General features: G+C 36.0%; 1 protein-coding gene and 1 long non-coding RNA gene across 3 annotated transcripts; one reads left to right on the top strand and one right to left on the bottom strand.

The window, feature by feature from the left end:
• Window positions 1-27,067, bottom strand: LOC127855559 (RING finger protein nhl-1-like). 2 transcript variants are annotated; one of them, XM_052391289.1, is made up of 7 exons: window positions 26,951-27,067; window positions 11,816-12,006; window positions 10,440-11,244; window positions 9,849-9,997; window positions 6,411-6,556; window positions 5,687-5,932; window positions 1-4,656 (listed from the first exon to the last, which is right to left on the bottom strand). In XM_052391289.1, the coding sequence occupies exons 2-7, from the start codon at window positions 11,971-11,973 to the stop codon at window positions 3,248-3,250; spliced, it is 2,913 nt and encodes a 970-aa protein (XP_052247249.1). In that variant the 5' UTR covers window positions 11,974-12,006; window positions 26,951-27,067; the 3' UTR covers window positions 1-3,247. The 2 variants fall into 2 exon arrangements, with proteins under 2 accessions (XP_052247249.1, XP_052247250.1); XM_052391290.1 differs by lacking the exon at window positions 26,951-27,067 and adding an exon at window positions 22,703-22,752.
• On the top strand, window positions 12,748-14,843 carry LOC127855560 (uncharacterized). The gene is made up of 3 exons (XR_008037589.1): window positions 12,748-12,928; window positions 13,665-13,780; window positions 14,040-14,843. It is a non-coding gene; the product is annotated as an uncharacterized LOC127855560 (long non-coding RNA).
• Window positions 27,068-27,828: the final 761 nt, after the last annotated feature.

The raw sequence follows: 27,828 nt of genomic DNA on the forward strand, positions 1-27,828 counted from the left end.
AACGTGTTACCGCAATGAGATTTTTAATATTAAAAAAGCTAGCAACAGCTAACAATTGCACACATACATTTTTTGGTATTGGAAGCACTTATCAAACACAATTAGCAACAAGAAATGTGTTTGTCGGAAACACTATGTCCCCTTCTGCACTGCTTTGAAGCTATATATTTGACCTTTGACCTTGAAGGATGACCTTGACCATTCACGACTCAAAATGTGCAACTCCAAGAGATACACTTGCATGCCAAATATGAAGTTGCTATGTTCAATATTGCAAAAGTTATGGCAAAATGTTAAAATTGGAGCAAACAAACAGATCAACAGACAGACCAACAGACAGGGCAAAAACAATATGTCCCCCGCTATTGTGGGGGGGGACATAAAAATGTCAAACAGTACAACAGGATGCAGAAAATAATACATATAGAAATGTAAAATTCCAAGCATGAAAATCAGAATACTATATTTTTGTGTTTGTGAAAGCACAAATAATCAAATAATTTTCCTTTCTTTGTTTAAAAGGCCCTTAATATTTGCTCAGCTGAACTGTTTGAATCAGCTGTTGAACTATGCCAAGAAACTATAAGAACAAATATTATAAGCAAGTTTCATGATGATTGGGCAACAAATGTGTTCCCTAGTGTTTGCAAGCCTTTGCGTTAACTTGACCTAGCGAACTAGTTTATGATACCATGTGAAACAGTTTTCAACTTCACGCAGATAACATTGAGACACAAATTCTGACAAAATTCTTCACAAGCTTTTTGAACATTTTGACATATTATTTATTTACCCATGCAACCCAGTTCCAAACTCAGCAGAGATATAATTCTGACAAAATTATAGTTCTGAGCGAGTTTCATAAAGATTGGGCAAACATATTACATTGAGTGTTTTTTCTCTAATTGACCCAGTGACCTAATTCTTCTATCAACTCATAGTTTTAAACCAGGAAGAGATATCACTTAGACAAATGCTTCATGTAGATTTTTAACAACTTTTTCTCTAATTTGACCAAGTTATCCTGCGTTTGACCCAACCGGACAAGTTTCCAAATTGGCAGAGATATAATTGAGGCAAATGTTCAGACTAAAATTCATGAAGATTGGGCGATAAATGTGGACTCTAAAATGTTTCTATATTTGACCTTATTACAAAGTATTTAATCCCATGTGACCCAGTTTAACACTCATTTGAGATATTATTGGGACACACTATTGATGATGGACAAAAGGTGAACGCAATAGTTCACCATTAGTGCTGGCTCAGGTGAGAAAAAACAAAGGGCGGAGGTAAACTGTACAGTTATAAACATAATATCACAGCAAGCTGCAAAAAATATACTCACAATATATAACATGATTGTAAAGAATCATAATAATCATACATTCATAACAAAACACAACAATGAAGAAAGACATTTCATACAATATCAAGCAACAGACTAGATATCCGCATTAACCCTTTCCCACTCAGAAGCAAAGTGAAAACAGCTTAAAATCAGAACAGCCTGCAAGAAACTCGCAGTCTGTTGAGGTTTTAATGCTGTTTGCTGCTCATTAGTATCTAAGGGTTGAAAATGAAGCCTTTAAAACTTGAATCTAGTAAGAAAGGTCTTTAATTAAATGTTACTTTTTACGGGACTACAAATATGTCAAATATGTATCTAAGTGGTAGAGGATTAAGGCTTTTCATTAACTTGTATGTAAAATACAGCAATGACCCAGTCAAACTGACTCAAAGAACAGTAAAGAATGAATCAGATCTTGCAAATATATCATATATGCCTTATTATAATCATACTTTATACGATCAGCATACATTATACGTCAATAAGTAAATGCCTGCAAATATATCATCAGTTTATAAGGAAAAAAACTTTTATTCTGTGAGGGTTATTTGGTTTGTAAGAAAAACATAAACGTTTATAATATGTTCATACTTAAATGCTCTTGGTGAGAATGAAACATATACTTTATGTACACTGGTGTATTACTTTCATGGTTTACTCCAAAGGCATCACATGTCATGAGGTGTTTAAAAGCAATTTGACATGTTTCAATATGTTCTGAGTTTTTGAAATGTTTTTAAACTTTCAACTGCTTGTGGGTTGGCAAATAAAAATACTGTAAAAGCTTTTGACACAAAAGATTTGTAAGAGGTAAGTTATATAAACTAAAGAAAATACAAACCATGGCATTAATGTCAAAGCCTGAACCATGCATGGGTAAAAGCAAGTTAGTGATTTCTCCATTTTCCACTTAGATACATATTTAACCCTTCACCGTTTAGATATGTATTTAACCCTTTACCGTTGAGATATGTATTTAACCCTTTACCGTTGAGATATGTATTTAACCCTTCACCGTTTAGATATGTATTTAACCCTTTACCGTTGAGATATGTATTTAACCCTTTACCGTTGAGATATGTATTTAACCCTTTACCGTTGAGATATGTATTTAACCCTTTACCGTTGAGATATGTATTTAACCCTTCACCGTTTAGATATGTATTTAACCCTTTACCGTTTAGATATGTATTTAACCCTTTACCGTTGAGATATGTATTTAACCCTTTACCACTTAGATACTTATTTTGACACATATGTAGTCCCTTAGAAAGTTAAATTTTATTAAAGACCTTTCTTACTAGATTAAAGTTTAAAAGGCTTCATTTCCAACCCTCAGATAGTGATGAGCAGCAAACAGCATAAACCTTAACAGACTGTGAGTTACTTGAAGGTTGTTCTGGTTTTATGCTGTTTGCACATAGCCATTTTCACTCTTTGTTTCTGAGCGGGAAAGGGTTAAGTTTGACAGATAAATGAATGATTATAACATACTAGTAGTATACATGGGTATTATTCAAAACATTTACTACAACATGTATGTACTTGGGAAAGCTCTCAAATGTCATATCACAGTCAAAGCAACATAAGGAAGTAATGTCACATAGCTATATTGTTATCAACATCCATTGCATTTAAAGAGATAAAGCACAACACATTTCATCAATATTTTTGTCACAAACTTGAAAAGGCAAACATGCATAAATACTTTCAACAACAAGAAAGTTGCAATAGCAATAACATATCTCAACAGAGGGCAGGCTTCTAAAAGACTTCAAAACTTCTTCAGTTCAAAGTTAATCTTACTTAAACAGAGACATCAAATATACAGCATGATTAAAAATATAAATATACATGATCAGGCAAATCACTCAAATGTAAAAAATATATCACAGCTTAGAATATCTGCAGACGATGGTTTTCTCTGTCACACACTGCGACGTTACCATTGGCCAGAATGGCAAGTCCCTCGAGTCCTTTAAACTGGCCGTTGTCACTGCCGTACGTGCCAAACATGCAGTAGAATCGCCCGTCACCACGAAACACCTGTATGCGATTATTTCCACTGTCTGCAACCACTACAAATCCCTGTTCATCGATCGCTATTCCCTTTGGGTACTTCAGCTGACCCTGCATGGTGCCGACTGAACCGAACTGAAAAATGAAGTCCCCATACATGGAAAACACCTGAATCCTGTGATTGCTACTGTCGCTGACATACACCTTATTGTCACTGCTGATGGCAAGGTAATGTGGGTTCTCAAACTGTCCACTGCCACGGCCAAGTCTCCCAAACTTTCTAGCAAAGACGCCATTTGACTGGAAAACCTGCACTCTGTGATTTTCCTTATCACAAATGTATATGAATCCCATGCTATCACAGGCAATGCCCCATGGGTAGTTCATCTGACCGTCCCTCGTGCCTTCCTCCCCAAACACAAACTTGAAGGATCCCTGATGGTCAAACACCTGCACCCTGTGGTTATAGCGGTCAGTGATCAGGATATCCCCCATTGTGTTCATAGCAATACCTGCCAGGCAGTCAAACTCACCATCCGCTTGTCCGTACGAACCGAAACTCTTCACAAACCCACCAATGTTATCAAACACCTGAACCCGATGGTTGCTACTGTCGGCCACATACACCTGATCTGATCTAGATACAGCAATACCCCTAGGCCAGATAAACTCGCTGTTATTACTTCCCCTGCCCCCAAACCGTATGATTGCCCGCCCTTTGTCTTGGTAGTTATTTCTTGGCACGTTCACCCTTGTGCTCTCCCCTCCGTCCACCACACCTACCCTGAAGGTTACTTCCTCACCCTGACTGGCGTCGCTACTCTCAGTCATGTCCACGTCCAAGCCGACTGCTTCGCGTGGCCTGTTGACTGGATCAGCTGTACTGGCCCGAGACACACTGTCCTCTTCACGTATTGTCTGAAACTCTTCCCTGGTGTAAGTTCGACTCCTAACAAGCGGTGGCCTGTCTTCGTCTTCTGAACTCGTGCTAGGGACTGGTTCACTATTATGCGAGGACCGGTTCACATTTCTCCGATTTGAGCGTTCGTTAGATTGGTTTTGCCTCTCACTTGCCCTTCTTGCTCCTCTACCAGCATTCGGTAAAAGTTGGGAATCGGTGAGATTGTGTCGTCTACGCTCTGCAAGACTTCTTCTAGGGTTTCCTAGGTTACCGTTGCCTGCTCGGATGTTTTCCCTCGGGGGATGTGTAAAGTCCACTGGTAGTTCCCAGGACTCCGGGGGTTGGACTGGTCGGCGGGCAAGTCTAGGTGTGCTGTTAGACGAGTCTTTGAACACAAAATGGACAATCAATATTACACAATTATTTCATGAAGCAGCTGTAAACTAATCAAGATCACCACATATTTAATTGACAATTTGTTTGCTCATTCAGTTTAATTCACCTTGTTTTTGTTAGTGATACCTTCTGTACAAGAACTCAAGAATCATGAGCATTAAATCATAAAGATAATTGTCAATTGTAATACTTATAGGATTAAATATCATATTAATCATTAGCACATTTAAATTTAACAAGGGACAAAATTGTCACAAAACCAGGTTTTCATTGTGAAAAAAAATCTGATTAAGGGAGACAACTCAAACTGAACTTTTGAAATGAACAAACAAAATTAACCCCCTTTGTAAGTTTGTTTCAAAATAAATCTATTTTAAGTTGTGGTGACCTTGACATTGGAGATATTGACGTGATTCTTTTGTGCGACACACCGTCCCATGATGGTGAACAAATGTGCCAAATAATTGTAAAATCTCACAATGAATGACATAGTTATGGCCCAGACAAGCTCATTTATTGCCAATTTTGACCTTTGAACTCAAAGTGTGACCTTGACCTTGGAGATATCGACGTAATTATTTCGCGCGACACACCGTCCAATGATGGTGAACAAATGTGCCAAATGATTTTAAAATATGACAATGAACGACATAGTTATGGCCCGGACAAGCTTGTTCCGCCCGCCCGCCAGCCCGCCAGCCAGCCCGCCCGCATTCGCCAATCTAATAACCAGTTTTTCCTTCGGAAAACCTGGTTAATGACTGATAACTTCCAATTCTGAATAATATTTAAATGTGAGTTGCCAAGTAATATTATTATTGGGATATGTATTGCCTTCGTAAAATCATACCACTACGTGCATATTGCATCTGTAAATACAAAACTTACACTTCACATACTTTAAATATACAGTACTTTAGGACAAAATAATATCAGAAAGCAACACAAGAACAGACTGACATTAGGAATGGGGCTTGTTACATGGTCCTGTTTAATGAGAGAAAAATCATCGCATTTACCTGACTCAGTACTTGAAGCTCCAGCCCCAAAAATCCCCGCAGTTCTCTCCCTTGCCTGTGGCCTGTGATTGACAGCGGGGCGTGGTGATTGGCTGGAACTGCTGCTGGCATCACTAATAATATTTGCCAGTCGCTCACGGGGGTTGAGCCTGTTGCTAGGGGTGTTGCTAGGGGGCGTGGCATCACCAGTGGCCCCTCCCCCCATCAGGCCAGCCATTCTTTCAGCTCTCTGAACTTGGGTGCTTCCTACGTGTAAAATATGTGTCATCATGATAAAATGCATGTGCATAAAAATGTACATGTCATATAGAAGTACACTCAATAATTAAGTTGCCATACATGTGTTATTGTAGTCATTGAACATGAGTTATTGAAAACCTGATTAACCTTTCACTGAAAACACAAAAAATTCAACAATGGAAAAGGGCAGGGTTGCTATAGCTCACAGCGCTTTTAATTTGTTGTCCAGGCTCATGGATCTTCTCAGATAAAGTGAATGTTCACCAAACCAAGAGTACTAGAAAGGCAAACAAAAGTGTGCTGCTGCTAAAACGATCAATAGTCCAGAGAAGTCAAATTAACTTATGTTACTATATCCCCTTTCAGTTAACTGACTGTGCACAACAATGTTCGTTATAAGGTTAACAAAATTTTCAGACAAGTGCCTTAAACAAGTGTTTTTATTTTCCAGATAATTTTTCCTATTAAGAAAATAAAGTCTTACCAATAGCTGCTAAAGCAGTGTCCAAGGAAGGGGGAGAACTCTGGTATTGACTTGCTGGTGGATTGCCAGAGTTGTGTGCCCCTGCTGCCCGTGTATTGTTGGGCCTTGATCTAGGTGGTGCCCTGAACAAAGCTGGGGAGGTTTCCCTGAAAACAATTACAAGGCCAAAAATAATTTGGTATTTGTAAAATAAACATAATAAATAGTAATTTCTACAAGAACATCCGCTTTTAGACAGTAATACGCCACCATAAAATAGGCATGTTTTCAGGGCTCGAAATTAACACTCGCACACTCGCAAAATGCGAGTGAAAAATACCGATTGCGAGTTAAGTTTTAAGCCACTAGTAATTTTTTGCGAGTAAAGAAATAGTGAAAAAAAAAAGAGTAATATTGCTAAATGCGTTTTACGTCCTGAACGCTAAACCATAGGTCATAGAACATCCTAATACCCGTATGCGGAAGCGCGCACCTTGTATATAGACTTGTATACTTATAGTACAGATACGAGGATGGTATTGGTACAAAGAACGTTAAACAGTCGACTAATTCACATGTGTTCATTGAACTTGAACAGACATGGCGTCGAAGCGAAAAATAACTTGTTTCTTTTTGCCCACAGATGGAAATAACAATACGAAAGATAAAGCAAAGTTAAGTGTTGAATAAAAAAACGAAATTAAATTATGTTTCCAGCAAAATTTGCGAGAATGTTTTTGATTTTGTGAGTTGGTATTAAAGCTGCTCGCAATGTTTTGCAAGTAGAAAAAAAGTTAAATTCGAGCCCTGGTTTTCTAGAATCTACCTCAATTACTCATTTTTTTAGACAAATACAATTTTACTTATTTTTATGTTCCAAAATATAGATACTCTAAAATATTACCAAACTACATTGTCAGCAAATTAAGAAAATTGACTGTAGAATTTATTGGTTGTTCCTTTATTCCCTTGTCTATAATGTTGCAGATAAATGATAGCATGTGCTTGTAAATACCATGTCGTTACATATTTACATAACAGCACTTAAATGGGCTGTGCTCTGTGAAAAAGGGGTTTAATGCAAGTGCATAAAGTGTCTTCCCAGATTAGCCTGTGCAGTCCACACAGGTTAATCAGGGACGACACTTTCCACTTTTATAATATTTTTCGTTTCAAGAAAGTCTCTTCTTAGCAAAAATCTAGTTTAGTGGGAAAGTGCAGTCTGCAAGGCTTATCTTGGACAACACTTTACACACATGCACTAAACCCACTTTACACACATGCACTAAACCCACTTTACACACATGCACTAAACCCACTTTACACACATGCACTAAACCCACTTTACACACATGCAATAAACCCACTTTACACACATGCACTAAACCCACTTTACACACACACACTAAACCCATTTACACACATGCACTAAACCCACTTTACACACATGCACTAAACCCACTTTACACACATGCACTAAACCCACTTTACACACATGCACTAAACCCACTTTACACACATGCACTAAACCCACTTTTCACAGAGCACGGCCAAAATCTTTTCAAGAAATCAGGACCATGCTAAATTTTGATTGCAAAGAAACATCGTCCCATGCACTGACCATTAATTGACAATCACAAGGTATAGACAATTCAAAATGTGTATTGTTACCCCCCTTGTGTAAAATTTACCTTGATTTCAACTAGAGCTTTGTCGCAGACATGACGTATACACGTGCCGCATTGACACAGACTATTTTGCATGCTGTCTTCACAAAACAAGAGAATCTAATTCATGGGAATTTTAAAGAATTATTATGCCATTATCATTTATAGCCATTTTGATCTTTGAACTCTTGAATTCTTTCACGCTGTCCAATGACCGTGAACAAAATTAATGTACAGAGTCATTTTAAAATCTCACAATTAATGACATAGTTAGGGCCCAGACAAGATCATTTATTGCCATTTTTGATTTTTGAACTAAAAGTGTGACCTTGACCTTAGAGATATCCATGTAATTCTTTTGCGCAACACAACGTCCAATGATGGTGAACAAAAGAGCCAAATGATTTTAAAATTTCACAATAAACGACATAGTGATGGCCCGGACAAGCTCATTTATGGCCATTTTTGACCTTTGAACTCAAAGTGTGACCTTGACCTTGGAGATATCGACCTAATTCTTTCGCGCAACACACCGTCCAAAGATGTTGAACAAATGTGCCAAATGATTTTAAAATCTCACTATGAATGATATAGTTATGGCCTGGAAAAGCTCATTGATGGCCATTTTTGACCTTTGAACTCAAAGTGTGACCTTGACCTTGGAGATATGGAAGTAATTCTTTCGCTCGACACACCGTCCCATGATGGTGAACATGTGTGCCAAATGATTTTTAAATCTCATGATGAACGACATAGTTATGGCCCGGACAAGCTCATTTATGGCCATTTTTTACCTTTGAACTCAAAGTGTGACCTTGACCTTGGAGATATCAATGTAATTCTTTCGCACGACAAACTGTCCAATGATGGTGAACATATGTGCCAAATAATTTTAAATTCTCACAATGAACAACAGAGTTATGGCCCGGACAAGCTCATTTATGGCCATTTTTGACCTTTGAACTCAAATTGTGACCTTAACCTTGGAGATATTGATGTGATTCTTACGCGCGACACACTGTCAAATGATGGTGAACAAATGTGCCAAATGATTTTAAATCTCACAATGAATCACAAAGTAATGGCCCGGACAAGCTCATTTATGGCCATTTTTGACCTTCAAACTCAAATTGTCACCTTGACCTTGGAGATATTGACGTAATTCTTTCGCACGCCACACTGTCTAATGATGGTGAACAAATGTGCCAAATGATTTAAAAATCTAACAATGAACGACAAAGTTATGGCCCGGACAAGCTCTTGTATGGCCATTTGTGACCTTCAAACACAAATTGTGACCTTGACCTTGGAGATATCGACGTAATTCTTTCGCGCGACACACCGTCTAATGATGTTGAACAAATGTGCCAAATGATTTTAAAATCTGACAATGAATGACAAAGTTATGGCCCAGACAAGCTTGTTCCGCCAGCCGACATCGCCAATCTAATAACCAGTTTTTTCCTTCGGAACACCTGGTTAAAAAGTACACTTTTACCCAATTAAATTCAAAACCCTATCTGTAACAACGTTTTTGATAGGTTAAGATTTTGTAGGACTCGTTTATCTGTTTTTATAAGTAAAAATTAACGGTTGCACTGGGTATCTTCATTGATTCAGGATGAAAAGTGAAATCAGTGAAACCACAAAGTTAATCTCCTTGATGTTTTTCTGAATTTTTGTTTGTGGAAAGTAGGGATTGCATACATAACTATATGACTAAAATTTACCATATGCAGCCATTTGAATAAACATTATATGATATGTACAAGTACTCAGAAATGTTAACTACCTAGAAGATGGAGACCTGGAGTTGGGTTGATCAGAGTTGAGTGAGTTCGCTGAGTTGCCATTTGCGGAGGACTCTGCCTCTGTGATGCTCATTTCACCAAAATTTGAGATCAGTTGAGACAAACGTGAACTCTCGAATATCACTTGAACCTGTTACAGTGCAGAAAGAAGTCTTCATTGAATGTCGCTTTTGTTTTGTTTGAACATAACATTTTTTTACATGCTTAGTTTTCTCATTATGTCTTGGTACATTATTAAAGTACTTTATTACACTAAAATGTAAAATTTTTAACAAAATGTACCATTATATTTACTTTTATCAGTTTTAGTACCAGGGGCTTAATAAAGACTATCTTTTTCCAGTTTAATTGAAGAAACATTTAAAACCTTTTTAACTAACAAAATTTCCTGTAAACAATTACAATAACAGATTCTTCCTAAGATAAAATATATTTGCAATGTACCTTAAAATAAATTTCTCATTCCTACATATAAATGCTTAAATTGTCAGCATTTCTGTTGCTAAAGTGTCAATAGACAATACCTACAACTATCTAGAGGATAATAAAATACATGTGCAATACCACTGTACCTGTCTCTCCCGTGGCAAACGCACGCCTTGTCCCCCTTCATACGCTCGCACTATCTCCATATTCTCCACACACTGCCGCTTCAAGGCCACAAGGTCTTCGTCCGGTATGACCTGGTTACGGGCCAGTGTGGACTCAGTGGAGTCACAGAAACTTGCCGTACTTGCCAGCTCCACTTCCACATTTTCCTGCAGCATTGTCAGGGACCGTATCTCCCCTAGCAACCACATCTGAATCTCACTATGCAGAAGTCTCTGGCGGTTGCGTAGCTCCGTAATGTAGCGTTCTATTGTGTCCGTAATTTCTGCCTTACCCGCTTCAGCCTGTTGGTGCAGAAGTTCTGACTTGCTTTCTATAACGCTGACTGCGTCAGAGAAGTTTGGCATCCCACGACGCACCTGACTCACCAGCCTGTTGATGTCAACCCTGACCTGATCCATGTGAGACCGTTTGCACGTTTCGCAGACGACATTGTCGCAGTGGGCACAGCGAGACAGTGCCATCTGGCGTCCACACGAGAAGCAACCAGTCCTTTGAGGTTCAGCTGCATTTTGATTGGCTGCATTCTGTGACCTTGCCTCGTTTTGACCTTGAACTTGACCTTGAGTTTCATCTGCTGCACCATTTCGTCTCTCGGTAGAATTTTGCGGTGCCTCATTTCGACTGAGCGAGTTGTTTTGTGAAGATCTGGGTTGTGTTGGAACGTCCAAGAAGTTCAGGATGGTTCTGTTGGTGGGGAAAGAGGACACGCCAGCGTACGGTACTCTGTGCTCCTCTCTACACTCGGGACACTTGATGCGATGAAATCTGTACAGAAATATCAATATCTTGTTTCTAATACTTTACACAGTAATACATAATGCGCATGTGTCCATTTTACAGAAAAATGCATAAAAAACAGTAATGGTTTGTAATGGTTGTTAATAGAGTATGTAGCATTATTTATGATAATGTTTGAAGATTGATAATTGAACAACATAGTCTTGTATAAATTTCAATACAAAACACTAGCAGAGATACAGATAAGTGATAATAATAATTAATGAATACTTGTTATGCTAGCCTAATCCCCCAATGGACCTTAAAAGAACAATAGCTCATTTGAACAAACGCTGGTAACAAAGTTGCCACCTTAGGTACCCCAACATGTGACCCTTTTGCCTAAAGTGTCATCCCAGATTAGCCTGTGCAGTCTACAAAGGTTAATCCGGGACGACACTTTTTGGTTTTATGGAAATTTTAGTTTAAAGGAAGTCTTGTCGAAATAAAAATACAGTCTAAGCGGAAATTGTCGTCCCTTATTAGCCTGTGTGGACTGCACAAGCTTATCTGGGATGACACTTTACGCACATGCATTAACACCTCATATTTTACTGACCTGTCCACAAGCTGCTCCAGACATGGCGACTGGCAGAATGTGTGTTGGCATGGCAACAGCTTTGGGGTGTTGAACCTGTCAAGGCAAATCGGGCATCTGAGGAGCTCCTCAATACGATGGGCAGAGTAGCTCAGAGTGGAGCCCTCACGTTCAGACATCACTGTGGAGTGGGGCTGCTAGACTGCACATAGCTGAAATATATGAGAACCAGTCAGGAGCTCCTCGATGCGCTGGGCATATTAGCTCAGAGTGGAGCCCTCGCGTTCAGACATCACTGTGGAGCTGTGGGGCTGCTAGACTGCACATAGCTGAGATACAAGAGAGTTAATATATTTGAATAATGAATCTTATGTGGGTATGAGCTGCAGCGTCACTGTGGTGTACTGCTGTTAAACTGCCCACATGTAATACATTAGAGAGTTCATATAATGGAACCATGGGAGAATCTTATATAGGTACATTATCTTAGTTTGTTGTTTTTTACACCATATATAACAGTATTTCAGTAAAATCACTGCAGTTAGTTCAAAACTAATCTGCTTTTTCCAGGGTAACCTGTTTTACAAGAAATAAGTGCACATTCATCTAGCTTACTTAAATCTGAAGTTGACTTACACAGGTACATCATAACCATGACTTTTACTACAGAATATTTGACCAGAGGCTTGTCACCAGTGACACTCATTGTGCCACTAAAACACTCTCAGGAAAGAGGGTGAAGACAAATAATGCAACAGTGGGTTTTAATCATTATTTTATATTCCAATAAACCAGAAGTTGTTTCAGCCTTATATTGATTCTATATGTATTCTAATGCAGCATTAGGTTTTAAGCCTTATTTCAATAATAATGTACCAGATAGTTATAAGTTTTATTTCAATTCTTATGTACCTATAGGTTTGAAGCATTAAAAGCACTTCTATGAAGCAATATGGTCGATTTGTATTGCATATTTTTTTACATTTTCATTCACAAGGCTGTTTAGTTGTTGAATTAAAGAACATGAATTTTTTACTTCCACAGTCTTTCATTGCATGTAGGTCACGGTGCCTATACCACGTGACTTTTTAAGATCTGTGTGGGGAGTAAAATATCAACAAAAGCGCGACGAAGGTAAGATTTTTAAGGATAACTTTTTTAATATGTCATCATTTTTAATGGGATAAAGTGGAGAGCCCGCTAATTCATGAGAGTTTTCTATAGGTATCATGATTTTATAAAACAAATAAGTATTTTTTCAGTAAAGTGCAACCGCGCGTTTGAACGGTTAGAAAAGGGTAGGATCAGTGTGGGGACATTTTTTTTTTTTACACAAAAACATCACCTCTGATGAAATTAAGAAATAAATTTTATGGGCGGAGCTTACACTATATCATTTTGCATCCATTTTCAGGTTTCTTTTATTTATTTACGAAACAAAATTCAAGAAAACTATTCTTACAGTAATATGATCTGTGTGGTATACGTTTTTCAACGGATCTGTGTGGTATACTGTTTTTAAGTTTTTCAGTTCTATTTAGTTGTTTAAGAAAATGGTTGTCAACAATGTATTTGAAACGGGATTTTTAAATGCGCTAGCATGTAAAACACATAATGGCTATACACTACGCTTGCACCGCTTGTTAAACTAATACATAATTATGATTTACAGGCATGCTGTACAATCCCCATTATAATATTAAAATCTTACGCTGGAGCATCTTAAATCGATGACAAGTCCATGCTTACCTTAAATAAGTGTATACTGTATGTTATTGTATCAAATTTCTTTTTTTATTTTTGCGCCAAACACTACTGTCAGGTGAAGTAATGTATCGTATATAATTTTTGATATTATATTTGCTTTAAGGTATGGCTCAATGCTCCGAATGCAGAAAAATGTAGAAGACCAGAGCTGGATTATTGCGCCACATTAAGGGACACGCTAACTCTGGAAACTATAACTGCTGCGGGAAAGCATTTCAGGTAAGATTAAACACCTAAAAAATAGTTACATTTTTATACAGTTATGCTTACAAACAGATGGACGGATTTTCTTGAAACAACACAAATATACAATATATCTCATCTCTCAGGTTATCATATATTTTGAAATAACTCAATAATCGTCAAATCGTTTGTAATTTAAAACTAACGAACGCGTGTCCTCAGATACTAACATTTTTGAAATAGCGTGTTTACGCATTGAAATGTCACGTGAATAAAATATGTTGTTTTTTCTCAGGATGCCTACAATCTTAGAAGGCTTCAACGAACAAAGGACCCCAATGTCACGTGTGTGTACAGTGCGACAGGAGCTTTGCGGACAAGTACCTACTCGTGGCTAGAGAGAAAAGTGCAAAAAGAGGGATTGGTGAAATGTTACCAGTGTGGGTTGGCAGTTAGGAGTGAGAATGACCTCAGAGAGCACGTCAATACCCACATGCATGACAAGTGTTACAGTAGTGAGGAGTGTTTCAAAACGTACAAACGCAAAACAAACCTTTCTCGATACGTGAGGACTTCACATAAATCCGTGAATAATGATTAAAAATCATAATAGTTTACAGTTTGTCTGTGTAACTTCATTATCGTTTTACGTTATTTTATTCGTTGTTTTACTTTTACTTTACTTTTCAAAATGATTCTAAAGTTATCCGAATTTGATTAATTTTTAGGTTTCGTTTAGTTCGTTTGTGTGCTTGAAATCATCTCAAATAATTGTGCAATATTTTGGATTTACGTTATTCATTAATATATCGCATCTGTGATTTGTATTATCGATTCTGTGATTCTTTTTTAATTATAACTTGATTAAAGTTTTGCGATGTTTTTTCGTTGGCTTCAATTTTAAATACCGCTGTCACGAGCTAGTTCGATAATCATAAGCAGCCAGGGTTTCTAATACTAGGGATTTTCACGATTGCTTTACATAATTAACTGCCTGCTTATAATTACTCTAGGCCGTGGTAATTGACAGTAAACAATGTATGCAATGTGGTTGTGTATACAATACAATACTCCTTAATTCGAAATACGTCTTGACATTCTTCAGACTCAGCTGCATCCATCCACAACACAAGAGGAGAATCGTACATATATAATCATATAATATAATATTTATTCATTTACTTTTTATATTCTCTTCAAAATAATTAACGCTAAAGATAAGCATACATTTGTTACACTGAATACAACGACATAATTTATAACATGACATTATCACCAACACATGGCGAATGATTGTCAATATCTATACTATGTAATAAACTAATGCAGCAATATGAATTCCATATATGAAATAAAACACACAAACACACACATATATATATGTTTCTACTATGACCAGTATTTTGTTTTTAATAAACATACGTTTACCTTAAACTTTAAATAACAACAAAATGACAAGCCAATACGTCTGGTGGATTCTATTTTATCAGTTTGTATTCCAAATTTGATTTTAAAACATACGATAACTCCGGAAAGAACATGCCTTTGCTTTTTGTCAACCTGTGTAATATTTGACACAATTTCTATTGCAGAATTTGTGTCAGAATAAAAATGTCCTTTGTGTTCGTCTATCCGCATTCTTATTGTTGGCAACAGTTTGCTATCGTTTCGTCTCGCCCGCGCCCACCTTACTCCTCGTGTCTCCTTCTGTATAGCATTCCTGCCTCGTGAAACTGTTTCCTCTGTTTTTTCTTCCCTTAACCCTTGTCCGCTCACTAGTGCCAAATAGGTGATTACTGAAATTAATGATTTTTTAAATAATAATAATAGATCTACTACTACTACTACTATTACTACTACTACTAGTAGTAGTAATAGTTGTAGTAGTAGTAGTAGTAGTAGTAGTAGTAGTAGTAGTAGTAGTAGTAGTAGTAGTAGTAGTAGCAGTAGTATTAGTAGTAGTAGTAGCAGAAGTAGTAGTAATAGTAGTAGTAGAAGTAGTAGTAGTAATTGTTGTATTGAAATAATTGAAATTAATCAAAATATATATATATTGTCGTTATTATCTCAATTTATCCGTAAATTGTAGAAACATGGATACCACACAGATCCTTCTAAACACGTATACCACACAGATCATATTACTGTTAGAATATTTTTCTTGATTTTGTTTTCATAAATATATGAAAGAAACCTAAAAAAAGAATGCAAAATGATATAGTGTAAGCTCCGCCCATAAAGTTTATTGCTTTATTTCACGAGAGGTGATGTTTCTGTGTCATAATAAAATAATGTCCCCACACTGATCCTACCTTTTTCTAACCGTTCAAACGCGCGGTTGCACTTTACTGAAACAATATTCATTTGTTTTACAAAATCATGATACCTATAGAAAACTCTCATGAATGTCAGCGGGCTCTCCACTTTATCCCATTGAAATTGATGACATATTAAAAAAGTTATCCTTAAAAATCTTACCTTTGTCGCGCTTTTGTTGACATTTAACTCCCCACACAGATCATAAAAAGTCACGTGGTATAGGCACCGTGTAGGTACTGTTTGCTGATATAAAAATGCTCTAATAGAAAAGTTATTGAACAGAATGGTTGACATTAAAATCTTATTTCAACACCACTGGCACATCATTTATGTTTCCCTTTTTTCCTGCATATTTTAGAATCACCTGCACATTGCACTAACATTTTTAAGTTGTTACTCAATGCAACAGGACAATTTATGGGTGATGGTTAAATTGGTAATAATCTGTATGTGATGAAAATATCACAAAGAACTAATTTAACACTGTATTATGTGAATTGGGAATAAGACATCAAACTGGGAATGTACATCATTTTGGTGATTTATCAAACAAAACTCTTCATTTCATGATCTACATATATTTTTATAATATATTATCTATAATTTAAGCTTAATAAGAAATTTTCCATGACTTTTTCATTAACAGAGATGGAATTTGTATCATTTAAAGTGTATTTTTAAACCATGTCCATGCGCGGCATGGACACAGTTTCATTTCATGAGGATTTTTTTTTAATTAATAAAAAATCCAGTTTTGAAGTAAAATCAATTAAAATGATGCTATTATATATGCAAGTATTATGTTTTAATTATAATTTTTAAAACTAGAAAAATGCAACATATAAAACTGCATAGTATGCACTTTTGATAAAACACAATTTATTCCCAAATTGATGTCTTATTCCCAATTCACATAATACAGTGTTTAATAAGCATCAATAAAATGATCTTATCCTAAACTGACTCTGAACTATTCCATATTCTCTCTATAGTACATGTAGTGCATGTTTTTCGGCGTAAGCTGTATTACGCCAGCTTTTCACCCTGACTTGACCTTTGTAAGGGTCCAATAATACACAAATAAAATTTCCCGCGGCTAGGTACGAATGAATACACTTCATTTATTCCATTGGCTGATTTGAGTATAACACCAGAACATTGGAAACATATCCGCGTCTTTGTAACACTGTTTTACTGCATGAAACAATTTTATCTCTAATGAAAAGGCTCAATAGATAGAACAGTTTTACAATCAATTTTCGACATAAATACAGTTTGTGCGTTCACCTTTTATTTTCAGAGAATTACCAGCGCAAAAGCGTTTATACTAAAGGCTATGTTGTCATATTTAGTACTTACTTGCATTGCATTTCAACCCGCGAGGTTTCGGGTCAATAAGCGGCTATTTGTGAAAGTCATAGTTTATATACAGTTCATCGTCGGAGTTCGCAGAAGGGGTTGCGATCATTGTGTTACACCGGTATTACTGACAATAACGTAGTGACTGTAATGCATTGCATTCCAATCCGCAAGGTATCAAGGTCAGTTTGTCAGTTTGCGGTCAGTTGCAGAAATCTTTATATAAACGCCGTCTCGTAAACTTTGTGCACTTGAAGTCTGTTTTGATCAGAAAGATACTAAATAAAGATATTCGGCGATATTATTGTGGTATGTCAATCATCGATTTTTAATATGGTTTCAACATTGGCATGATAAGGACCAATTTTGATAAAATTAATTAGAAATATTTATCCATTTAGACCAGTTTATTAAGCATGAGCACAATAATTCACTATACTATAATTATGCAATTAAATAAGATTCGAGTATTGCCGGCTGACCTATATGCACTCGTTTATTTTCATGTTTCTTGTGTTTTTCTATTCTGTAAATATAGATATCTGAGTAATAATATCACATAAAGCATAATAAGCCACGAAATCTGGCGCAACACCCCGTAATTGATTTGCTTATGATATAGCTAAGAACTGCGCAGAAAAAAGGCATCCGCTACTTTTTATCTCATAGAGATAACTTTTGATCGTTCATAAACATCGACCACAATCAACGCCGTATATCTTTTTTAAAGATATTTCTTGTTAGATCTCCATCTATTCTGCCTATAATGCACACTAATCACAGACAACTTGACACAATTACTAAGTGTACTTCACCTTGTACTATGTTGTGGTGAACATGTATATAATCCCATTAATCCTCGTGTTAAGTTGATCTAAAGTTATATACAAATTACACTGAAATGGAACATTCATTAGCAATTCTGCCAAAACTAATTTTGTTCTGAAAACTTAAATGGTCTTATTCACTGAATATTTTTCAACTTAGTTCACTGATGTAAAAAAAAATTAAGGACTAGAGTACACTACTGAGTGATGACATAACAAGGGCTGTTTGTAAAACAAGCATGCCCCCTAAATGGGCTGTCAATTTTAGTGGCAGCAATTGTGTGAATACGTTAGAGTATGATTGGCAATTTAAAGAAGAATTGCTCGTGTAACTCATGGAGTTGCTAATGTCCCCATGAACTTTCCTGATCCTGACCCTAAGCATTCATGAGTTATCATTCGGAAACCATTTTACTGTTTCAAGTCACTGTGAGCTTGACATTTGACCTAGAGTACTGAAAATCAATAGGGGTCATCTTTCTGTCATGACCAATATCTCTATGAACTTTCCTGATCCCAGGCTTAAGTGTTCTTGAATTATCATCCATACCATTTTACTGCTGAGAGTCACTGTGACCTTGAACTTTGACCTAGTGACCTGAAAATCAATAGGGGTCATCTGCTGGCCATGACCATAATGTCCCTATAAACTTTCCTGATACCAGATCTTAGCGTTCTAGAGTTATCATCCAGAAACTATTTTACTGCTTCAGGTCACTGTGACCTTGAACTTTGACCTAGAGTACTGAAAATCAATTGGGGTCATCTTTCGGTTATGACCAATGTCCCTATGAACTTTCCTGATCCTAACCCTAAGCATTCGTAAGTTATCATCCGGAAACCATCTTACTGTTTCCAGTCACTGTGACCTTGACCTATGACCTAGAGTACTAAAAATGAATAGGGGTCATCTGTCAGTCATGACCAATGTCCCTATGAGCTTTCCTGATCCCAGGCTTAATCGTTTTTGATTTATCATCCAGAAACCATTTTACTCTTTTGAGTCACTGTGACCTTGACCTTTGACCTAGTGACCTGAAAATCAATAGGGATCATATGCCTGTCATGATCAATGTACCCATGAACTTTCCTGATCCAAGGCCTTAGCGTTCTTGAGTTATCATCCGGAAACCATTTGGTAGACGGACCGACCGATGGACCCATGGACCGACAGACCGACATGTGAAAAACAATATACCCCCTCTTCTTCTAAGGGGGGCGTAAAAATCAACTAAAAATAAATATTTGCTAATGATAAATCATAGTTTGGACATTATAAAATTGTAACGTGTTACAAACACAAAATGATTTATTTTATTTTTTATGTTTCTGCTGTGTTACATAGGCTTTTTGTTGGTTTCAAACTATTTATTCACAAAAGTATACACATATAACAACATACAAATAAATTATCAAGTACAGTCATATACACAGTGCTCCAGCTAGGATTTGAAAAGGGCAGAGGGGCTTTTCTGTCAAAGGGGCACTTTGGACGCGCAGTATTTTGTCAAAAGGGCACTTGCGAGAGCGCGTGGGCGTTTCTGGAATGCTTCCTCTTGCATGTTAATTTATATGTTATTAATAATTGTTAGAATATATTATTCCAATTATTATTAAAAAAATCAAATATAATATCTACAATGGGGAATAAATTAATTACAATGTATTGTAATAAGAGATTATAAATTATGATATGTACAAAATATTTTTTTTTTCTTTTTTTTTTAAATTTCTTTTAAGGGCAGGGAGGGCCCTAGGAAGGGCAGGGCGGAGGATTGGAGGGTTAGGGCGGGGCGCCCTTCAATTTAGGCCTAGCTGGAGCACTGTATACATTTACAGTTATTTAAACAATGTAAACATTCATTTGAAATATGTGGATCTCTATTATTTCCTCAATAATGTATTAATATATATTGGTGATTCAAATTATATAATTAACCCCTTACATAAATTTCATAGGATAATTTCTTTATTACAATTTGCTAAGCATATTGTTCTGACATAAGTATTTATGGTATATAGAAAATGTGAGTGTTATAAAGTCAAATGTTTAACAAACTTTGATAGTATATTGATCATTGTGACATATATTTCTTACATAGGCTTTAATACACAAGGAAGAATTAACATGTCAGCGTGGTCCAGTTGTCTTCTGATCCCAGGTTCATGTCCCAAATGGGTCAAACATTTTTTTTTTATTTGTTGGTTAAAAAATATTTTAATTGGGTTATACTTAAGCTCTTTCATTTCGTTTAATCTATCAAGTTAAATAACTTATTGACCAATTTAAACAAGAGCTGTGTTAGTGAAACACAATGCCCCCTACTGTGCAGCTTTGAAGCCATATATTTGGCCTTTGACTTTGAAGGACCTTTCACAAATGTTCACTTAAGACCTTGTGCTATAATAATATCTCAATCTTGCAGAGGCAAAACTATTTTTTTTTACCTCACAAATGTTTTAACAATAGCAATTATTATTAAGTTAATACATATAGTACACCCAATAGAAAGATTAATGAAAACTATCTATTTTATTAATAACAAGGGAGTACTTTAATATCTTTGCAAGCGTGTGCTGTCTTATAGCTGGCTTTATCATACAATGTATTTACCCAACTATTCAAAGTAAATAATTTTTTGATATACATGTATCTTTATACAGGTAAATCACTATGTAATTAATGAAATAAGAATGAAACTGCCTGGTAGGTAGAATTCCATTAATCATATTTCAGCCAGACAGTCAACCTATTTGATCTAGAAACAAGAGGGCCATGGACACTGAGGCACTCACCTGAGAGTACCCAAAAGAACTTAACTATTCTAAGGATGTGACTTCAGAATAAAAGGTCAAAAGTCTAAAAGGTCTTATTTATTATAGTGTCACCCCTATTGAAAGGGCCAGCCAATTTGGCTTATGAGACACCTTTGCGTGTGTATACCATGTACCTCCCAACTCCTTTCACTATGCCAGGTGCCAGGCGGATAGAAGTCGGTAACCGTTCATGTCTAACGCTCACGAGCCGGCCATATCGGAACAAGTCCCATGACAAACATCCATCCTTCGACAAACGCTCCCCATGGGGCTCGAACCTTCGACCTCCCGATCCCTAGGCGGATGCCTTATCCACTAGGCCAGGGCCATCGGATAATAATACTAAGAATAATAATACTTTATGAAACAAGAATATTTTATTTCTAGGTATATTGTTATTTTTGAACTCAGCTGAGATATCATAAGGAATAAAAATTTCGACAAAATTAAAGAAAATTGTGACTTCTAGTAAATTGTTAACAAGCTTTTTTAATTTGAACAAGTGACCTAATTTTTCACCTCATGTGACTCAGTTTTGAACTGCAGATTTTATTGAGTCTATTGCTCTAACCAAGTTACATGAACAATCAATGTATCCAATAGAGTGTTCAAAAGGTTTCAATATAGCCATTTCATAAAAACTGTCCTTCCCCCTGAGACCATGTTGTCCACAGACTGCAACAATTTTGGAATTAGGCTGAGGTATAATAATTCAACAAATGTTCTGACCACCTTTCATGAAGATTTTATTAAAATTGTGACTTCAAGAGTGGTGGCACAGTTTCACTTAAGCCATATCATGAAAACAGCCCTATCCCCTGGAGGCCATTTTTTGACAAACCACAGCCGTTTCCAAATTCAGCTCAGCTATCACCAGAAAAATGTTCTGACCACGTAACATAAATATTGGACTCAAATGTGTTTCTAGAGTGTTTACAAGGTTTTACTAGAGCCATGTAAAGAAAGCTAATCCCCAAATCTCTTGCACAAAGGAACGACAACTTTGCATGGAGATTGAGCTGCCCCCGCTTGCGCGGCTGCTGGCCATGTTTTTCGATAAACCACTAACAATCTTCTGAACATGCAATGATCAAACTAAAAATATGATATTTAGAGTGTAAACAAGGTTTTACTATAGCCATATTAGGAAAACTGCCCCGTCATCTGGCTGCAATGATTTTTGAAAAACCGAAACCATTTTTAAAACCAACTAATTAAGACATCATGAGAACAATGTTCTGACCAACTTTCATTAAGATTTGACCATAAATGTGATTTCTATAAAGTTAACATGCTTTTTTTTTAATTTCACCTAGTCACCCAGTTTTTCATTTAACGTGAGTCAGTTTCAAACTGGCATATATATCATTGGGACAATTTATTTGACCAAGTTTTATGAAGATTAGATAATAAAATTAATGTGAATGTGCACTAAAAGTAAATGTTGACAATTCAAAACAGACGATGCATGACAAAAGATAATCATAAAAGCTGTGCTCAGTTGAGCTAAAAAAATTGTATGCCATATGTTAGAAGCAAACTCAGAAGAACAACTGATGCTAAGTGAATATGACACTGGTGTGTGTCAGTTTAATGTAATGCCTACTTGTACAGCTCACTACAGAGGGCTGCTAACCTTGCATTGATGAGACGCACTGCAGCGTGATAAGACGTAGTAGCTTACACCCAGCTTACTCAAATGTCTGTGTGAATAAACAAACAATCTTGAAGTCATTAAAAAGAAAAAGCTTACAAGTGACAAAGAACTTTGAACAAAACTTAATTTCGAAAATGACAAATTCAATAAGCCCAGCCGTACTATTGTCGTGACATAATGATGAAAAAGTTTATATAATACAATTGTATGCAAACTTCTTTTTCAGTTTCTACTTAAAATCAGCTTACAATAGGTTTATTTTGAACATGCCTTCATAGAGAAAGCCACATTATTATAAACATGAAAATGCATTTAAAATATATCATAATTTAAATTTAAAAAGAATTCCTTAAGTATTTATGGAACATTTTAAGAAAAAAAGTGCATTTTCAATTTATTAGGTACTCAATCATGAATTAATTTTTACTCACATGTCTTTAATATCTTTCTCATACACGTAACAACTTCATATGTATTCCTCATCTACTAGTATGCACATTTATTTTGTAAATACAATCCCAAAGTCCAAAAGAAAAAAGGCAATAGCGCAAAATGTCCTCTCATGACGTCCTCACTATTGTTCTAAGACTTATTCTTTGTTTATCAACACACCAGTTATTGGCACAGTATCAGGAGGGATATACGCATTTCTGGGAACAATATTGCACCAGGTGAGTGTTCTATAGGCAGGACCTACTCACTGCATTCCCAGGCAACAATATCTCATCTATCTATAGAGACACAGTACTTTCAAATCTATCTATAGAGCAACAGTGCTTTCACATCAAGTTATGAAAACATTGTGTGCAGGTATTAAGAAATTTAGACAATCACTGCGTCTTAAAATAATGCACTGCTAAGTCAATAAATTATAAACAATAAGTAATACTAATATATTGAAATAATTATGTAACAATTTTTAGTTTATTTTCTTTAGCAAAATGCACGCTGACAAGTTTATACTAAATGTGACACACACATGGATGACCCATAATGCAATATGTTTGGACAAAGGTAAAGGGTATGTCAACACCACTTCACATCAGGGTTCCTCAGCAGTTGAAGTTCAGGCAAAAAACAAAAATCTGTGAAGGACAAGTCCAGTACACACAATTTATGATAGTACAATACATTTGTACTACATGTATATTCATCAACAAGAGAGACAGTTTATGAGCCATGATTGTGTCAAATTAAGTCACTGCAAAAATTCCTTCTTTCATCACAAGTTCACTATGACTATAGTGTTCACAAGAATTGAACCTGACCAAGATATCATTTATGCCATTATTCTAACAAAGTTTCATGAAAATTGGGCAATAAATTTGGCCTCTAGAATGTTAACAAAAGGAATGTTGATGAAGCAAGCTGAACAACCCATGGTCCATAAAAGGAAACCACAATAATTTGCCCTAGTAACTTGGTTTTTGACCCAATACAACCCAGTTTTGAACAGTTCAACTGACCAAAGATTGGAAAATAAATGTGGCATTTATAATATTAACAAGCTTTTAATTCAATTTGACCTAATGGCCCAGTTTTTTACCCCACATGACCTAGTTTATCGCTCAGCCAAAATAAAAGCAGGACACACCCTCTGACCACATTTTGGGTCCATATAAAATGTAGCCTCTGGCTCAGAAAGGACCTCATAAAATTCAAAATACATACACACTGATCAAATTACACGAAGATCGGCCAATAAATGATGTCCCTTGAGTTTTAACAAAGTTACAAATGGTGATCACAAAAGCTCTCCATGTGCATGCTGTGTTCAGGTTTTGATTGTAGCATAGTTTCCTCCATATTCCCTGAAAACAAAGCACCTCAAGTGGAAAGTTTGTACACACCCATGTGACGAAACCATTCCTACGTGCAGACATACCAGTAATGTCTATTTTCATTAACCCTAACAGTGCGGGAACCGGATTTTGAAGGCCTTTGCAAACAGTTTGGATCCAGATGAGACGCCACAGAACGTGGCGTCTCATCAGGATCCAAACTGTTTGCTATTCTGATAATATTCTTTGAAAAAAATCGAATAAAATGCTAATTTTAGAAATTCAGCAGACGACATTTAAGCAGACGACAAATTTCCCAGCATGCAAAGGGTTAAACTAGCAGCAATAACACTTGCATCGTCCCATACGTGATTGTGTTGAGAAACTGTAATAGAAGTACTTAACTAGTAATATTTTCAATTTTGAGATAAAAGTAAACAGCATTTATTTAAGTCCCGGTTAATTAAAATGTTATTTAATACATCTTAAATTGGCAACTGCTCACAAGCACTTAAAGAATTTTTAATTATAAAAAAAATATTTTTATTCACAAAAATGCATTTTACAATGTTCGAAACACTTGACTTACATGTATATTAAATGCACATGGGGAATGCTGACTTGAGGCATCAACAGTATATATTCGCTAGAAAAATTACCAAAAACATTATTTTGTTTCGATTAAAATGTGTTTCATTGCATCTTTTGTGGGTCAGATGTTCATAAGAAACTCTATTCTGGAAAATATTTCTGAACTTCTGCCTTAAATATGTTTCCCATGTACACTGTATGTTTTATTTACATAATTTTTACTTTTTTACCAAAACTTGTATGTAAAAAATAATACTAGAACCCTGTCAGCAACATGTCCAGTTTTTAATTCATTTATAGCATCAATATTTTTTACCTTGATTTACTTATTTAACTATTACTATAAAAACAAGATGCCTTTAATCAACATGTTTAGCAAGTATATTTATGTACTTTAATGGCAATAGTAATTGCTTAATAGCTGTAATAAGTGAATTGTCACACAAAAAAGCGATCCTTGACTAAGTATTCAGGAAGAAAAATTAGTGGGTTGGCATGTGATTGGAATGGCATATGTCTGGCTGAGTAAAAATATATGGAGGGAATATGTTAAGCTTCTTTTTTTGACTATCACAACCATTTATTCACATATTAATTTATTAAGCCACTAGAATGCCTCCAGATGATCAATATATATCAATGACTGCAGATTATATAGTATACACATATCATGAATTGCGATACAAGACAGTGTTGTTTTGAAGGTTTGTGAATTAATTGATAACATATGCTGTTAAAAAACAACTGTTGCATAACAACAACTTATCAGAATATAGGGGGAACCTTCGATGTGCCTGTGTATATTGTTCCCATGCCTAAGCTGTTATATAATATATAGATGTACATGTTTAAAGATCATTTCTTATTTTAAATATATCATTTTATTACTTTTTATAAGCAATGAATATCTACCTGTGATGTGTCAGAAGTACAGGTGAGTCTGATGAATAAATAATACACTTGAACTATTTATTACTTTTTTTACAGATGGCAATTCAATGACCTAAAAGATCGTCGTGGCGTAGTGGATATGGTGTCTGCCTAGAGATCGGGAGGTCACGGGTTCTATCCCCACTGTGGGAGTGTTCTTTCGATCTCCCCCAAAGACACCAAGGAAACGGACTCAAGAGTGTTTCATTTAAGCAGTTAAGCTTAGGCTTGTTATGCAATCGAGCTTAAAGAAATAGGTTTAAAAAAAAGAAAGACCTAATTGTATACAAACCTTTTGATCAGGGCAAACGGTGCAACTATTTTGTCGAAGCATATATGCCCCAGGGTACATGCTAGTATATTTAAGAGTACCTGGGGTACATGTAATTAGTACCTGATCCGACAATGACCAATCCAGCATTATAATATTGAGCATTTTTCTTAAACTGTTACATGTCCATGTGAAAACTCTGAACGTGTTTCCCTCAGCCCTCAGAACACTGAGGCCAATTGGTGCCATCCTTATGAGGTTTCCACTTGATGCACTGGCCTTTTACCCACTGGCAAGTTGGTTGCTAGCTGTTGTTAGTAATCCCAATAGATATCCATGAAGAGCTAACCGGAGAAATGAAGAGCTAACCGGAGAAACTAACACTATTTACAAAATCTATGTATAACGTATATGATATTTTGTAGACATGAAGTTTATTAAAGCAATGCTCACTTAAAGCCTGTCAATATAGGTAGCGATACAGTTATGTATCTTTAATAAAAAGTTTAAAAGTTCATTTAAACATTTGTCCTAAAATACACGACTGTCCGAAATTACACGAATCGGTCCTAATCAAAACAGACAAAGGGCTTTTAAGCTTCTCAAGAAAGTGAACAGCATACATACATGAATCATTATCTCTATTAAACATACCTGGATACATATCGATAACTAAAACCGATGCACTGTTTTGTCTGTGATCCGAGAGTTGTTGTTGATGGTCGTGTCTATATTGGATCCTAAATAAATTGCTACAATGGATACCAAATCTATATATTTGCAGCATCGTTTACGACAATGTTTTTTTTGTTTAATAAATTATTTGAAAAGAAAATCGCTGTTGATAAAGACCAAATTTGGATTAAAGGGTGTCAAAGTATCAATAAAACTGTTGATATGCACAATGGCTACCAGTAAAATCTGTCTTTTCAACCGAAGTACCGCTCATCAAAACAAAATTGTATCCATTATAGACGATTTCAAGAATATAGCCAGCTGTATTGATACTTACCAAATTTGGATCCATTCTAGACAAAAAAATTCAAGAGTCTAGCCAGCTCTTTTGATAGAGTCTAGCCATCTCTATTGATACCGAAATTGGATCCGTTCTAGACGATTTCAAGAGTCTAGTCAGCTCTCTTGATGCTTACCAAAATTGGATCAATTCTAGATGATTTCAATAGTAAACCAGCTATATTGATTCTTACCGAAATTGTATCCATTCTAGACGATTTCAAGAGTTAGCCAGCTCTATTGATACTTGCCAAAAAGGAATCCATACGACAATTTCAAGGGTCTAGTTCTATTGATACTTACCGAAATTGGATCCATTCGAGACGATTTCAAAAGTCTAGCCAGCTCTATTGATACTTACTAAAATTGGGATCCATTCTAGACGTTTTCAAGAGTTAGCCAGCTCCATTGATACTTACAAAAATGGGATCCATTCTAGACGATTTCAAGAGTATAGCCAGCTCTATTGATACTTACCGAATTTGGGGTCCATTCTAGATGATTTCAAGAGTCGAGCC

Source organism: Dreissena polymorpha, chromosome 13 (genome assembly GCF_020536995.1).
Source record: "Dreissena polymorpha isolate Duluth1 chromosome 13, UMN_Dpol_1.0, whole genome shotgun sequence".
Lineage (NCBI taxonomy): Eukaryota > Metazoa > Mollusca > Bivalvia > Myida > Dreissenidae > Dreissena > Dreissena polymorpha.